Source organism: Belonocnema kinseyi, chromosome 10 (assembly GCF_010883055.1).
Source record: "Belonocnema kinseyi isolate 2016_QV_RU_SX_M_011 chromosome 10, B_treatae_v1, whole genome shotgun sequence".
Classification (NCBI taxonomy): Eukaryota; Metazoa; Arthropoda; class Insecta; order Hymenoptera; family Cynipidae; genus Belonocnema; species Belonocnema kinseyi.
The window spans coordinates 68,069,575-68,087,612 of NC_046666.1; the positions used below are offsets into that span (position 1 = coordinate 68,069,575).

General features: G+C 28.9%; 1 protein-coding gene across 4 annotated transcripts in view; it reads left to right on the forward strand.

Moving 5' to 3' along the window:
• LOC117182220 (methyl-CpG-binding domain protein 5) overlaps positions 1-16,263 on the forward strand; it is a 226,033-nt gene extending 209,770 nt beyond the window's left edge. The window contains exons 6-9 of one of the 4 annotated variants that reach the window (XM_033375302.1): positions 135-302; positions 6,874-7,006; positions 9,819-10,077; positions 11,542-16,263. In XM_033375302.1, the coding sequence (XP_033231193.1) occupies positions 135-302; positions 6,874-7,006; positions 9,819-10,077; positions 11,542-11,791 (810 nt within the window). In that variant the 3' untranslated portion in view covers positions 11,792-16,263. Of the gene's footprint in view, positions 1-134; positions 1,326-6,873; positions 7,007-9,818; positions 10,078-11,541 lie in introns of those variants that run through there. The other 3 variants (XM_033375303.1, XM_033375304.1, XM_033375301.1) reach the window with 3 other exon arrangements.
• Positions 16,264-18,038: the final 1,775 nt, after the last annotated feature.

Consider the following 18,038-nt stretch of genomic DNA (forward strand, 5'->3'; position numbering starts at 1 on the left):
CGTCAATTGGTCAGGGAATTTTCTTGCAGGATGTGAGTTTTTTGAGGGGGTTCGGTAAGGTATTAGTGGTTTTTTTTTTATTTACTGGGAAGCAGTGATTGATAATAAGTCTAATAGAATAATCGATTTTGCAGCCAATGGTACATTGTGTATCGAGCAGCGAACCGGATTCTGGCGACGGGACGATGATGACTGACGACTGGCGGATTCAGGGCTCGACGACGAAAGAAATGAGACTAAGTCATCAAGCCGCACATCACCGAAAGGCTTATGTTGAATCGACAGTTACGACTGGGATTCAGGTTGGTACCCATGTAGAACAGGGCACCCATCAACTAACTCTCATAGATATGCACCAGCCAGCCGATACGACACACCCTGAAAACACATACGTTGACTCACAAGAGCATATGGACACATCATCACCAAATCATTCCACTTATTCAGACACAATGGACCATTTGCCTACGGAGGAACAACTCAATAATTCGAGTAAAGAAATCGGTGATATCTCGTTGGAGATCGGTGATAGTTCGATACCACTAGGGCCGAATCATTATCAACCTATCCTTTATAGTAATCACCAGTACGTTCCCGAGTTGTACCGACAGCAAACTTTATTGTCAGACCATGAGTACTTTAACGCGCCTAGTCAGCCGGATAATAATTTTATCGGTCTCGAGGAAATGACGAGTGATCCGCTTGATCTGCAAGTCGATTTAAATTCGGATGATAATGCTCAAGAGAAGGCATTGGAAGCGCAAAGTTACGATGTTCCTTATTTTCCCGAGCACGGGCTTAACCAAAAAGTTCTGAGTTTGGGGATAGCAACGCCGGAACTCTATCCCCATCTTTATAATTATCGGTCTGACTCTAACGAGATTGCTGTCGTTGATTATCAGTCTGATAATTTAAATTCGTATATTTACAATAACATTGCCTATGTCGATCAGCGCAATGACGACTACGAAGAAAGCGACTCTTCTTCGGAAGACTAGCGTTCTCTTCGATTGGGCAAAAAAAACTCACATTTACATACCAAATTATGAGTCCAGTGACGCCTGCATTTAATCCCAGTTTCAAATAACGCTGCGATAAAAGCCCCATGTTTTTTCTCACGTGTTAATATTAAGTTTGTAATTAATTTGTATTTATAATAATTCGTATTTCACGTTCAAAGCGTGAAAGATATTATTAATCGTAATTATTATCATTATTATTTAAACGTATACATTGCAATAAATGTAACTCGTATCGACTAATGTGTTAGACGGTGAATTCGAAATTTAATTATGACGAGAAAATAAATTCTTTCCTGAAGATTATCCTTCTGATAATAATTCTTCTTGATGATCGAACTAAATCCTTGCAACGAGCATGTGTAATCAGAGTTTGAGAACTGTTGAGTCCTTTGAAATTTCGAGTTGCATGCAATACGTGATACATTTTGTGCCTCGATAAAAGACGTTCGAGACGTAACCGGAGATTAATTAAATATTTTAAATCATGAAGATTGCAGACAATATTAACTTGACCAATGAAGCTGTCTGCCTCATGTCCTATTATTTATTTCAAATTTCTGTGTCTAAATGACAAGGTTCTGTCTCGGGTGGCGCGTCAAAAATTAGTTCAAAAGTGAGTAGGTGGGATGAGAGTTTTTAAATGCCCAAGAATTTATATAGAGCAAATTCTCTCGAGAATATGCTGAGCATTTAAGCTAAAACAGAGAATTTATAGAATACTTAAGAGAATTTAAAGCATTTATTGTTTAAATAAATATATATCATAATTACTGAAGATATTTTTACAAAAAGATTCTAGATTGAAATACACACACACACACACACACACACATATATATATATATATTTTTTTTTCTAATTAAAGAGTTGCTAGATATCAGGTAATTCCAGAAAGTCAGGGAATGTCAGGGAAAACTTGATAGAGTTAAGGAATTTTCGAAAAATTAAACTTGAAGTCAATTTCGTTATTATGGTTAAAAGTCGCAACTATTTGATTAAAAAGTAATCTCTTCTGGTTGAGCATTTAAACTATTTTATTGAACATTTATCTTTTTTAATTTAATTCAACTATTTTTGGTATAAAATTAAAATCCTTTTTGGTTGAAATATCAAATATCACGTTTTTTGTTTAGAGTTCATCCTTTTTGGTTGAAAATTCAACTATTTAGTTAGAATCGGAACTGCTTTGTTAAAAATTCATTTATATGTTTGATGGTTTATCATTTCAGTTGACAAGCCTTTTTATTGTTCAAAATTTAATTATTTAGTTGGAAATTAGGTTTTCTAGTTGAAAATTAATTGTTTTAACTGAAAATTTAACTCGTACATGTTGGTTATAAATTTATCATCTTAAGTTGAAAATTCCTGTATTTTATTAAAAATTCGAATTTGTGGGAGGAGATTTAAGCTATTTCCTATTTTTTGTTGAAAATTCATGAACTTTGTTAAAAAATCGTCCATTTTGGTAGAAAATTCATCTCATTAATTGAAGATTGATTTTTTCTTATTTATAATTAATTATACTCTGGTTGAAAATTTACTTTCATTTTATTGAACTTATTTATAATTAATTATACTCTTTGGTTGAAAATTTAGTTTCATTTTATTGAAAATTAATTTTTTCTCTGAAAATTTAATTCTATTTTTAGTTGATAATTTATCTGTTTTAAGTGAAAATTTTACTATTTATTAAAAATTCATCTTTTTTGGTAGAAGAGTACTCTCACTAGTTAAAACTTCACCTTTTTGGTTAAAAATTAATTTCTGTGGTTGGAAAATGAACTATTTTGTTGATAATTCGTTTCTTTTTTGTTTGAATATTTATTTTACTAAGTGAAAATTTAGGTATTTCATTTTTGTAGTGGAACATTTATCATTTTAGTTGAAAATTCACTTTAACTATTGCATTTTTTGTAAAAAATTTACCTTTTTTGATAGACATATGTTATATTTTTTGTTTGAAAAAAAAGTTTTTTAACTGAACTATTCCATTTTAACTTATAAATTTATATTTTTAGTTCGAAATTAATTAATTTTGCCGAAAACTCTTTTTCTTCTGGAAAATTTATCTTTTGGGTTTAAAATTGAATTATCTTATTGAAAATTAAATTTTTTTATGAAAAAAGAAACTATTTTGTTGAAAATTATTTTTTTTTTTTTGGTTGAACATTTATTTTTCTAAAATTTTAACTATTCTAAGTTTTGGTTGAAAATGGCTCTTTTTAAGATGAAAATTCATGTTCTTTGTTGACAAAGAGTCTTTTGATAGAAAATTAATCTTTTTAGTTGAAAATTGAACTAACTATTGAGTTAAAAATTCATATTTTTTTTAAATTCTTCATTTTAGTTAAAAAATCATTTCTTAGGTTCGAAATATATCTCTTTGATTTCAAAATCCTACTAAAAAGTGTTTAAAAATTAGGATATTGTAGCAACCCTGAATAAGGCACTTTTTAATGCTAATAATATGTTTTCTATTTATTTGACTTCTTTTCCGCGAAATTTATATAATGTAATTATTATTAATAAATATAGAAAATATAGTTTTCTAAATGCTAATTCAAAATGCTTATAAATTCTCATTAAGTTCTCAAAGTATATGATGGCCGAGTATATTCTTATGTTCATGAGAATTTCTCTGAGCATTTAAACTCTATAGTTTCTTTAGAACACTAGGTAGGATTTTAAACATGCATTTTAATTTTTGCATAGAAGTATTTTTATGTGATTGTTTTCTGGCGTTTCATACAATTATTGAATATTAAAAATAAGTCTATCCAGATTATGTAAAGAATATGATTAATAGTCTATTGGAATTAAAATATGAATTGCAACTTAACTTTTATGTAATATTTTTTATATAGTAAATATTTCATTTAGAAATTTAAAAAAGTTAACTTTGAGTCCATGTTTGCTTCGAATTCCGTTCATTTAAGCTTATAGCGTGTTGGAATTTACAATAAATAGTACAATAATTTTTTTTAAAGATTGTTATCAACAAATTTGTCCACTCTATAAGAATGGAAATCCTATTTGAAAAAATTTATTTTCGATAAAGACTTATTTTTATTACGCAACAATTACTTTAAATCCAGAAAAAAATGGTAAAAACATATTTATGCTAAACTGAAATCTCAACAATTCTACCTACACTTTCTAGTTTCGATTTTTGGTATCAATTGGCGTTTTACAGCATAACCATTCCAAAAATTATATTTTGAACCGTTTATAAAGTTCTTTCTTTTTAAATTAAAGGGCATTAAATTTGTAACAAATGTACGAAGAAATATTTTTAATTGGTTACCTACTTTTTTTAAAACAAAGTTATTAAAAAATTGGATTTTCAGGAAAAATATTTTTTTGTCTGCTTTTATATTTTTTCAATCAATGTAAGTTACAACCTGAGCATTTAGAAAGAACAAATAATTGGTTAATTGTAGAATTCTATTGTTATACACCAATTTTATGAACAAATGAACCATTTTATTACTTTTTTTACGAAAAACAAAATTTTTTATTTTAAATGTTTTTTTTTTGCGCAAACATTTTTTCCCCATGTTATATGTACACAAATATCTTACTAGACTGAACGTTTAATTTCGTTATAAATAATTTAAGCTAGCAAATATAAAATTTTCATCCTTTTTTCGCTGAAAAAAATTGTTTGCTAAATGAAACCGTATTGTAAATACCATTTAGCTCCAGAAAATTATTAAACCTTAAAATTTAGGTTTGTTGTAAACAGCTTAAATTAACAAATTTACAATTTTAATCTTTTTTCTCGAAAAGAATTCTGTTGAATCTTATATATGTCGAAATAGTTACCCAAATTATTAGAATCCAGAAAATTCTCGATTTTAGTAAGTTTGAAGATCTATTTGCAAACCTATTAAATTTTTTTTATTCTTTAGCCTATATTATTTTGGTTAAATCTGAGTTTCAAGTTTTACGAATTATCTGTGGTTGTAATTCTGAAAATCTATTTCGGCAGATATTAAAAGGAGAATCATTTTTCCCTTTAAAAAAATGCATGGCAGTATTTTATTTCTTTACTTGTATTTTTTCTAACAATTCTAAACGGTACGTTACACCAATATTTTCTAAAATAAATCAAATTTATTTCTAACAATAAAATCGTACAATAAACAAATCATTTGCCATTATATGCTCAGGTAGTAATTAAAAAAATAGTTTTTTTTTTATTGATTCGGAAAAAAGCTACTAAAGTCACATTATAAGTAATAGTATATTTTTCAAATTGCAATATGAAATTGAATAACGCGTTATTTTTTTCAAATCAATTTTTATTATAAACCGAAAATTCAACTATTCTATTTCTAGTTGAAAATTGATTGGTTTTAGTTGAAAATTCAATTCTTGGTTGAAAATTCGTTCTTTTTGGATTAAAAATTTTAATCTTCTTTAGTTGAAATATAACAATAATATTTGGTTAAAAACTAATTTTTTGTTGTTAAAGATTCATAAGTTTAATTGAAAATTCATCTCCTTAGTTGAAAACTGAGCTGTTTTGATGAAAATTCTTTTTTTTCTTTGGCTTAAAATTAATTTTTTCTCTGAAAATTGAACTATTCCAGTCGCAACTTGAAATATTTTGTTACAAATTTGTTTGTTTTGTGGTTGTTGAACATTAGCTTTTATTTATTGAAAATAAAACTATTTAATATTTCGTTCAAAAATTATATTTAATTGAAATTTTGACTTTTATCGTTGAAATCAATCTTCTGCACTGAAAGGATTTATTTAACTATTCAATTGTTTTTTGACAATTTATCTTTTTTATTTAAAATGCATGTATTTTCATGAAAATTCGGCTTCTTTGGTACAATTGAATCTTCTATTCCATTTTTTGTCTAAACTTAATTTTTTTTAGTTTAAAATTCAACTATTTTGGTAAAAAATCGCCTTTTTGGTAGAAAATTCATCTTTTTGGTTGAAAATAAGACTACTTGGTTAAAAGTTAAATTAAATTTGTTTTAAAAATAAATCTTTTATTTTTTTGTGGAAAAATTTTTTTAAACTGAAAATTTGACAATTATATTTTTGATTAAAAACGGACTTTTTTTAGTTCAAAATTCATATATTTGTTTCGAAATTGATCTTTTTCTGTTGAAAATTAACTGTTTGATTGCGAATTAATTTACTTTGTTTTTTAAAAACTTTTTGGTAGAAAGTTAATCTTTTCGGTTGATAATTCAACTATTTCTTTCAAAATTCATCTATCTGTTTTAAAATCCAAATTTCTACTTGACATGTTATGAATTTGAAGCGGTTTAAATTGAATTTAATATAGTTTATTCAAATTTATAGACTTTAGAGACAAATTCAAGAAATGATTAATTATGTGTTTTAGCATTATTGCATTATTTATTTAATCCATCGTCATAAAATATTTAAGAATACCTTTAAAAATTAATTAAATGTTTAAAAACTAAAAAGAACATTTTTTGTACTAAAATTGTTAAAAATTATACTCAGAAAAAACTCGAGATACCCAGAAAAAATCTGGAATTTTTAGGGTATTTTTTCCCAGGATTTGAGTAGACACCCTATAATAGTTCAGTGCTCTTTAACTCTAATAAAAAATCGAAATTGAAGCCTGCAGATCTTTTTGAATAGTAAGGCTGTATTTTCACCATTGTATGCCCTTCATAAGATAGAAGCTTGTCAGTTTCAACATTTTCGTTTCCTTTTTCACGTCCAAATCGAGGCAAGGATGATTATTTTAAAGCAGGGTTCATTGTGATCATGGCTCAGAAGAGACGCTCAAACGATTTTAGCATGCATTTAATGTAGTAAAAAGCTTGTGCCTGAGTTGAGTTGTATTTGACAGATCTATACGAAGCAAGCCGAAGGTGCGGTGAGCACAATGAGGTGCGAGGGTAAGGATGCCCTCGGCCGGGGAATCAAGCGAAAGCTGGACTCCATCCACTCAATGCATTCTACCCTGCATGAAGACCAGGATGGTCAGTATCGAATAGTAATTGAGTCGTTTATTGTACATTATTTATAATCTGCATCTGCTTCAGTCTTGAATGAATGCTAGCCTTTTTCTTTCTCGAAGTAAAGCAATAAACTTATTTTCTCACCTGGAAATTTAAATTTCGCGCCACAAAATCCTAAAGGCACGCTTAAACATAACCTATCACTTTCATCCTATTTTGGCGCGAAATTTATATTGTTTAAATTCTAAATATTGACTGAATATAGTTTAGCATTCTTCAGACTAAAATCTTATTTAGTGAATGCTTAGAAAAGTAGTTGATGTGAAGTAATTTTTGCTAAAAGGCCTTGTTAGCAAAATTTGTTTTTCTAATTTGGTTTATGATATGTGTTGCACGCTTTTGGGTTGAAAATAACATTCCTCTGGCCTTCTGCTTTCTGGGAACTTTTGTGGAATTAATAATTGTAGACACAACTCTGCCTTATTCTTTTATTAATATGTATAGAAGCATGCTACTTAGGATTAAGATTCTCCCTCGAAGGTACCAGTAATAAAATTTGCTGCTTTTGCACCTACATACTGAAAAGCGAATTGGTATTCCGGTGGAACGTGCGGAATGGTTTGAAAGTATAATGCACACGTTTTCACCGAATGCATAAGTATTAAGATTGTGATTTTAAAGGGGGGGGGGGGATTATAGTACCGTATCGACCCACATACGTTTTTTTTTTTTTTTATTTTTTCACCCAGACAACACAGCCTGGAAATCTAAATTTAACCTTTAGTTTTAATAGAGGATTTTTTTTGTTTCATCAATTAAGATTTATAATTTATTATTAGAAAAATTCGACAGTAAGATACAAAAAAATCACAGCAGTTTTGTCTGGAAAAAATCAAAATTGAAGAAAGCACCTTAGAATTTAAAAATCTGGGGCTTACCGAAAAGGCACATGTCCACCATTTTAACACCATTATTTGGAAGCAGGTAAGTGAGCTGGAATTAAGGTGTCTTTATTGTTTCAAATAAGCAATTAAACATTAAAAATGCTTGGCAAAAAGATGATGTTAATATTAATAATATTAACGAACATGACTTACGTACACGCATACACTGTAAATAATTATCTAATTAATAATTTTTGTTAATAATTCTTTAATTGCCTTGGCTAATTGGCTGTCAGGTTTGTTAATATGTACTAAATACGTTTTCACAATTTCTAGACCCACAAAACAATTTTTCGGTTGGAACAACTCGCTTGAATTATTTACCATTAGGGCTTCTCACTTAAACTATTAGCTAACTTCACTTCGTTGAGTGACGAGGGGAAAAATATGGACAAAATGCACGGGGCAAAACTTTATTTTTGTAATAGCACAGAACTTCCGATTGCCGGTCGGGTGCTTTTCCCTTGAACTACTAGAGAGATCGAAAGAAGAATCCTTTTTCAGAAATATCCACATTTTTTGGCCAGGTGTAACGTATTCAAATTTTTTAAGGAATCTGTATTGTCATCAGAGAATAACAAAAATTCTTAACGTCTTTTCAGACTAGATGGAGCTACGAATTATTAAAAAATTTAAATTACATTTTTTCTGAAAAAAGATCTCCTTGGCGCTGCTGAGAATCTAAACACAGAACTTCCGAATGCCGGTTGGGTGCTTTTTCCTTACTTTTTTCAGAAAAGATTCAATTAAAAAAAATTAATTCATAGCTCCATCTAGTTTGAAAAGACATTAGGAGTTTATGTTACTCTCCGATAATAATAAAAATTCCTTGAAAATTTTGAATACGTAAAACCTGGCAAAATAGTGCGTTTATTTCTGACTTATGCACTTATATTGACAAAATTAGTTATTTCGAAAATATTAGAAAACTAGGGCTAAAATGGACCGAATCCCATGCAATTGGTTCAATGTTTTTCCCTCAGAACTCGACGAAGTGAAGTTAGTGGATGGTTGAAGTGAAAATACCTGATAGCAGAGGAATGGGAATCATTTACTGTAAATAGAACCATTCAGATTTTCATCTTCTTCAATGATTGCATGACTTCCCCCATTTATAGCTATATATTTTTTGAGGCGTTCAAGAGAGAAAAAGTAGTAAGATTGCTTTTTTATGATAAAATTTGTAATTAAGGCCATGTATCACTTAAACGATTTGTAATTTATCGAATTTTTTTGCAATAACTTACGTTCACATGAAATAACATATCGAGTGGTAAATTTGGGAAATTAAATAAAAGACACCCAAATTTGTAACTTGATATGCATTATTGAGAAAAATGTCGGTAAGGTAGGAATCTGGTACGTTTTACCTGGAATTAAGGTCCGTTGGATTTGAATAATTTTATTTTACTTTATACTTAAAAGGGACACATTTAGCCAATACTACTTCTTTTTTACGGAATATTCACGGTTTCATAATTCACGCACACCGTTGCTTTTTTTGCTAGAAGTATCACATTCGCTAGAAGTTGAATCCATTCTTGTACAGTAATTAATTTGTGTTTGGGTTATTATTGGACGGTTTGTTTTTATGTGAAAAATAACCATCAAACTCACTTCTAATCTTTGATTTGAAAAAACGGTAGATTCCTGTTACCAACATTTTGAATTTTAGGTCGACTTAGCTCAAAATCCCGGTTTAGAAGGTTTCGACGGTGAGTCTGGATATGAACCCTAGAATGCTCTTGATGTTGGTAACAGGAATCCGTAATTACACAAATTTATGTTGATTTAAAATTGAATTTCGAGTAAAATACATGGAATTTCATTGAAAGATTGAAAGTTTTTCATTGTGTCAAAAATGAAGATCTTGTTTTCTGGGCTCTCAGTACCCTTCAAGGACGAGGGAGATGCCGCGAAGCCGTGGAAACTTGAAGTTGGTGAGGTTGTTTGGGGTGCAGCTCGGGGAAGTACAGCCTGGCCGGGAAAAGTTGAGTCTTTGGGAGCACCAGGCAGCTTGAACGTCTGGGTGCGTTGGTACGGGGGCGGGGGCAGCGGCAACAATCTCAGCCAAGTCGATGCCAAGACTCTCAAATCTCTCTCAGACGGCCTCGAGGCGCATCATCGCGCCCGAAAAAAATTTCGGAAGTGAGTCCCCTAGCACCCCAAAAAATAATATTCAAACTCTAGTGCAAAAGGATCCGTAACTAATTTGTTGAAGCTAGTCAAATTTGACCACCCTCTTAATTTTTGGAATCTTTTTATTACATTTGATTACAATTCACACAAATAAGATTCAGGTTCTTCTCAAAAGTCTGAAATGATTCTTTGAAATACAGTTTTTTAGTATTTTTAATGCGAAAATAAATCTAGTGGTTTAAATTTTACCGCCATAGTGACGTCGAAATCGAAAGGCTATGTTAGGTTATGTTTAAATGTGGCATTTGAGTTTGAAAGTCATTATGGCGGGAAACTTGAATCGCATTTTTTTAAGAAATTTTTATTCGATAATATTTTTGTAGTTTACATTTTAATTTTCGGTTAATTACTTATTTTTTCCAAAATGTTGCCTCACCTCCCGTTTTGTAAGATCAGGAATTAGCAGAAACTTACAGAAAATTCGTATTGTTGAAATGCAATGATTGAGGATCAAAAAACTGTATTTTGAAACCTACAATTAACAAATATAAAAAATCTAGACAAGTTGGCAGCACTTATATTAGCAAACCAACAGCCAATTATAATTATTCAACGTTGAAACACGATAAATTTAGTTGAGAGGATTTACTCTTTCAATTAAGGTGAAATGCAGTCTTTCAACGTGGAATAGAAAGTTAATAGGCTATTTTTATACATCACTGTATTCTTACTTATTTATTGAAATTTGCATGTTCTAGACGTAGTTGTTATTTGAATATTTTACTTCTATTTCTACAATTCCACATAATACAATCTAGAAATTTAATTTAGAGTGTGATTGTCTATCAATGTCCAATCTGCTGTTTTATTTTTTTATCTGCTAAAACAAATACTTGAAAACTGAATTTTCAATCTTCCGGTAAAATCTTCTCTGATAAAGATGTGTTTTTTCTAAATCTCAAAACAGTAAAAAAATGTCCCTCAAGAAAAATCAGTTTTCACTTAAAATCCTGTTCTTTATAATTTGAGCTTATGTCTTTAACAGTCTTATCCAATATTTTAAAAACCATTAAATTAAATTTTCTGTTGATCGAAAAACTATAATATTATATAAAATTAATAAACTGCTATAACGTTTAAAATAGTGAAAGAGAAGTTTGCCATTTAAATTTCACGCTAAAATTACCTGAAAAGTCGTAAGGCCACACTTGAATATAACCTATATACTTTCGATGCAATTATAGCGCGAAATTCAAATTGCATTCTTCTTTTTCTCTGTTTCAAAATTTACTTGCGCAAGTTTTTAGAATGGGTAATCCTTAGTAGAATATTAGTAAAATATATATCTTTTAAATGGCTTCTAAAATTTTCGAAATTACTGTTATGATGATACCTAAAAAATTGATATGCTAGACTTAATTTCAACTTTATAAAATCATCACAAGCATCTGACGTCTTGTCCTGTGGTTATAGAAGTCGTAAACTGAATATGCAATTGGAAAACGCTATCCAAGAGGCAATGGCAGAACTGGACAAAGTCAACGAGCCTCGATCCATTTCGAGGCAAGAAGACAAAATCAAGGTGTTAACTGGCAACGGGAGAGGTGCCAAAGGGTCAAAAACCAGCCCCTTAATATCGGTGATTTCAACGTCCAAGGTCGAGACGAAGAGGACGAAGAAATCCACAGAGAACTCTACAAAATCAGAAAAAAAATACCGGTGACCTTGAAATTGTATCTCGGTGATGACGCGTCTGGGAGACGTGACTGATAGATTAATATACTTGATACTAGGTATTGTTACTATTTTTTTATTTTCTCTACCATTAACGCTATTGTCATCTACATCACTCTCATTGTTATCATCGTCATTCTCGCTCTCATTTTCCATCGACGTCATTAATTTGTAATTATGACTTTGAATAGCGTTGATAAAGCGCAAAGTGAAAACACATTTGTATATAATTAGGCCTAATGTTGTAAAGGAGAGAATTCCATTTTTTACAATGGAAACAATACTCACGAAATTGTGAATGAATTTTGATTAAAGTAGGGAGGGGGAGGGGTTTTTATTGTTGTATCATCGTCATAATTATTGTAAGATAAATTAAAATTTGGTGTATACCATCAAGTTTTTTCCAAAATCCATCTTTTACATTTATTCGAGTCTTAAAGCTGTTTTTTGTGAGTTTTAAAATTTACAAAAGTTTCTATACCATGCATCTTGGTGTGAAATGCAAAAAGAAAGCCTTTCAGTTCAAATGTCGTGCCATGATTTCTTTGAAATTGAAATCCAAATTCCAGAGGTTTATGGCGGGAAATATAAATTTCGAAAAAATGTGTTTTGTTTTGGCTATTTAAATTAAACGGATAAGGAATTTTTCTCTCGAACTTGATAACAAATTGTTGAAAATTGAAAGTCTTTCAAATTTTGAAATCACGCCAAATCAGAAATGAATTCACATCATGTGTTCCTAAGTTTGCTAAAATTGTACTCATTGCAAAGTGAGATAGCAAATATTCGTCGCTAAGTATCAAAGTTCTAACGGGTTGTATATATTTTTTAATAATTGTAAAATCTACACATCGCTAATATGCTGATAAAAATTGATGCAAAAATAGTAAACGATTTGCAGTAGTGATTTTATATAGTGATGTACATTGTGGTGGTTCACGAAAAACTTTTTTTTATTTTTCGGCGGCCGTATCACGACAGTTTGTTTCTGTAGGTGACGAAATCTTTTCCTATTTTTTTTAGATTAAAAAAAAAGCAAAGGTTGCGAGAAAATATATATATATATATATATATATGTATGTATATATATTAAGAGAAAAATGTATAATAGAGATGATATGAAAAATTTGAAACCATAAAAATATATTTGAAGCCAAATTTTTCTTTAACAGGGCTTTTACTATATTCTTCATCACTAAAATTTGATAAAGTAGCAATATAAGTAAATATGAAGAAGAAAGAATAAATTATGTTATGTAAAATTATTTTTTATATTTTCTTATAATCAGAAAAAATATACAGTCATCTAAGTTTTTTCTCACTATTTTTACAAATATTTGACAAATTAATCACAATTATTGCTGTTTTATGCATTTCAACTTTCACTAATAATCCATATTATACAATATATTGCTATTGTATCCAATTTTATTGATGAAGAAGCTATTAAAAATGATATTAAAGACTTTTGTTTTTAATTTTCTGGTGCTTAGGTTTTAAATTGTTTATTTGATCTATTATATATTTTTCTCTATCGTATGCTGAAGATACCAGAATTTTGACAATCTTCATAAAAATGTAAAGGTACAATTATGTTCTTTTGCTAAGAAATCGTACTTTTTATCACTTTTACCGGCGCCCAATAATTTTTTTCCAGTGAACACCAAATGAGAGTTTTTTCCCTTGTATTGGCTATAATTTTTATCAATTATATATTTCTCTAAAACTAATATGTATATTTAAAAAAAAAAACAGTCGCGATAAGGTATCCGAAAAATAATTACAAGTTGTTGTTGAACCATCCTAATGTATATATTTGATCAATTTTAAACAGAAACGCTAAAACAGATATTAAAGGGATCTGTAAAAAAAAGCAGAATGAAAGTGTTTCTTGCCGCATCAAATTTTGCGTCTATTTCTCTCTTTTATTCCGAATATGTGTTCAAAGCTGTATTTAAGACTCAGAAAAATTATAATATATATTGTATTGTAAAAAAAAATGATTTAGAAGCAATATTATTGATTACATCACAACATAATTAAACATTTCGTCAAAAGAAATCACACCAAGCGGAAATAAATTCACATTACATGTTTTTAATTTATGAATTTATATTTTTAAATATAAGTATAATTTTGTTAAGTTTTTAGAGAATTTTGTACAGCTTTGTGTGCATTGTTTGTAATTTAAGCATTACGTGCGCTTAAATGTAAAATCTCTCAATGATGGAGATTATACAACACATTTTTAATAGTAATATTTTTTATAATCAAAGCAGTTACTTGGAAAATACAATCTAAAATGTCCAGCATTTTAAAATATAACAGCACAAAATGTTGTCAAAAAATACATAAATAAAATAAAAATTGATGTGAAATATTGGAGATCTTGGATTGTACAAATTGAATATGTAGTTTACAACGTCCACTCTAAGAAGCAAAAAAGAATCTTGTCATTTATAAAACTATTAGATAAAAATTCCAATTGATGAAATTTATCATTTGCCTTCTCTCCTCAATTTGTCTAATTATTTTATTTTAAATTGGTAAATCAGTTTTCATCTCAAAGAATATAAACTAATTTCATCAAATGGGATTCTTCGTTCAAAAAAATAATTTTTCTTTTACTTTTCTCGAGTCACTAAGGTAATCTTGTAAAAATCCGAAGTGAAAAGAAGGCAGCTTTAAAATTAGAAAATTTATAGTTAGGAATGGAATCCGAGAAGACTGTGACTGTTAATCAAAAGTATTTTGGTACTGCGAATACTTCGAATAGTTTTGTAACAGTGAAGTTTTATACAAACTTTCTTGAGCGATCGATTGCTATCGTTCCATTTGCGAGACTGCAGATCAATATGAACAGTTCAAAACTATAATTTTCACAACTTTTACAAAAACAGATTCAACTAAAAAAATGACCGATTTTAATTCCAGCAGTGTTTAGGTATATTAAAATTTTACCATTAGACTTAAAGTCGTAGAATAAATACAAATTCAAAATCAACTCAAATTTTTAAAGGAAAAATTTTCAATATTGAGAATTATTATTTGATCTGTCGAAAGCAATCGCACAAGGCTACCAATGACGGGATTTTAAACAAATGAAAGGGAGGGATTCAGCGCGTCCTTGGATTATATCCAGAGGAAATGACAATAAAAGAGGTTGAAGTATCAAAAGCTATTCGAATATTGTTCGCGATTTGCAAAGGGAAAATGACTTTCGATTGGTACTCGAGGTAGAAATTTGTAATTTGTAATTCAACGCACGCGGGTTTTTATAGATTATTTCTTGGTAATTGTAAATACGAAGATAATCGCAGTGTACGGGCCCTAAACTTTTAGTAAAAAGTAGTCATCATTGGTACTATATCAAAATGAATCAAAAGCTACGACCTAACGATATTTTTCCTATCGACAACCGACGTTCGTTCACATTAAAATCTTTTCTCATCTACTTTTGGCATCCTTCCGACCAATTCATACTCTTCACCTCTTTTTACGTATACCGACATATCCGATTGAAAAATTGAAAAGAATTTGTATGACCAATTTTTTGAGAGAAATCAAACTTCTTCGGAGGGTCGCAATCAAAATTAGTGGAACAAAAGTTCATATCGCGAAAAAGGAAATTGTTTTTAAGAAAGATTTTAAAGAGTTTTAAACTAGAGTGGAAAATAATTAGTTTGAAAATCAAACAAATTTTAATGAATTATTAAATTAAATTTTGTATCTCCCATTGGGAAGTCTCGAGAAAAAATTGAATTGGGAAGAGTATCCGGTGTCAAAAGATTTTTATAAAAAACACTTTGTCAAAAGATAGGTAGACTTTTTAGAGGAAATAATTTTTAAGGGCTTTTGAGATTCGATTGTCGAAATCGAAGGATTATTTTTAGAAAATTTTTTTTTATTTGAGAAATGGATTGAAGTAATGAGAAAAGGTGTGACGAATGTTTTGTGGGTCTAAAGAAATATTAAGGAGGAAACAGTTAATAGAAGAAACACGCAATTCACAATACATATTATATACGAATCCGCAATCGGTGGTACTATAGTAAGAGATGATAATTTTATACTTACAGATAAAAAAAAAGAGATTGACTCTAACTAAAAGTAGTTGTATGATAATATTGTATTATGAAACTCCTCGCCTCCCTGCTCCGCGATTAGATAAATTAGCAAAGCTACATTATTTAATATCTGGCATAATATTTATATATAAAAAATCTATATATACATATGAATATACATAAGAAGATAGAGCATAAAATAAAAAAACCGAAAACAAGAGAACACGGACTTGGGACGCAGGAAATTTTTGCTGGCCCAAGAAAAGTATGAAGCTATGTGATCTATTAAAACTAGTAGCTTTTAGCTGTAAAGTTATACTTTGTTTTGTAAATTTTGTTTATACGATGTTTGATTGTCGCATAATACTATTGTATGTGAAGATAAGTTAATAAATGATTAACATGCGAAGTTATATCCCGTATTTTAGAACTTTCTTTCCCAAACAAAATGTAAATGGTAATTACCTTTTTTTTCATTTAATTAGAAAAGAAAAATGCAGTGATGCACGCGCGATTTGTTTTTGTTTCTTGCAATTTTTAAATTAATTTTTGTAATTCATTGTATATCTATAATCTAAAATAATAGAAAAGAAAGACAATATTTTTGATAATTGATGGAAATTAACGTGTCTTAACTTCATAATTAATTAAAATTATTTCTTGAAAAAAAGATCCTACTCTTTCTTCACTCCATTGGGAATCAAACCACAAAACTTATGATTTCCGGTCAAGTGCTTTTCCAATTAAGCTATTAGGGGGATCAGAATAAGAACTCTTAATTCAAGAAAATAATGCTAATTTTTAGCTAGATGCTAATGGTACAAGTAATTATTTTAAAGGGATCTGTTATATAAAAGGTATAACAGATTCCTTAAAAATAATTTCATAATTAATATTCATAACTTTTTACAATACGAAGAAAACGAAACCGTTGCATTTTTTATAAAAAATATCAATTTCCGACAAAAAATATTAACATAACCTATTATTGTTCAGATATTTTAGATATTCTTTCAAATTTAATGATTTTTAATCACAATAGAAATTTCAGGCGCAAAACAGTAACAGAAAGTAAGAAGTTTTACTTTTGGTTGAAAATACTAGTATTTGCTATGTAAAATGTCATCTGGAATTGCTGAAAACTATTAATAGTCTCTTAAATCTAACGGGTTTTTAAATTAAAACTGTTAATTTCCAAAGAAAATAAAAACAATCCGAAATTGTTCAAGATTGTAAATTTTTTATTTTTTACTAAATCGTTGGATTTAAATCTAATGATTATTTGTCGAAAGATACCAATTTAAGGTGAAAAATGCCAACATAAAATAAGGTTGTTAAAAAATTGTAAACATTCTTTAAAATCTAATATTTTTTATTACAAATACAAAAATTGTTAAAAAATTCAAAACCTTGTTCAGATTATAATGATTTCTGTTTCAAAATAATAGTTTTCGGTGTATAACGCTAACGTAACCTGTAATTGTTCAAATTTGTGAACCTTTTATGAAACGTATATTTTAGTTTTTAATAGAAATACCAATTTCCGACGAAAAAGTTAACCTAATGCAAAATGGTTAAACGATTCTAATTCGTGATTAAAATATAATGATTTTTGTTTCAAAATGCCAATTTTTGGTGTAAAAAGCTAACAAAACTTAACATTGATAAAATGTTTTAATGCGTTTTTAAATCTAATTTTTTAATTAAAAATTCCGATTGCCGACGAAAATCACTAACATAATCCAAGAAATAAAAAAAAAATAAATAAATTTTGGTAAAATTTTATCTTATTTCCAGTGAAAAAATTAACGCAAGTAAAATTTTTTTAAAAGAGCCTTCGAAACTTTATAACTTTATATTAAAATTATTTAAAAAATTATTATGGACGACGAAATAATAATTTAGATCATTTAAAAGTTTGAAATTATCCATAAAAGAGTATTGAAAAGCACAAATGTTTTTCATTTCGCCTAAGGTTTTCTATTACTTGCCTTAATAAAAGGAATTTTTCATAGATTTTTAATTTTCACTATTTCAAACTTCAGATATAATGCAATTTCATTTATGAAAAGCCAATCAAGCTTTCAACAACAATGATCGCGAGATTTTTGAGATATATGGTTCCTCCACTTTTTTAGAACTTTCAGAAAATGTTCAAAAATGTCAAAT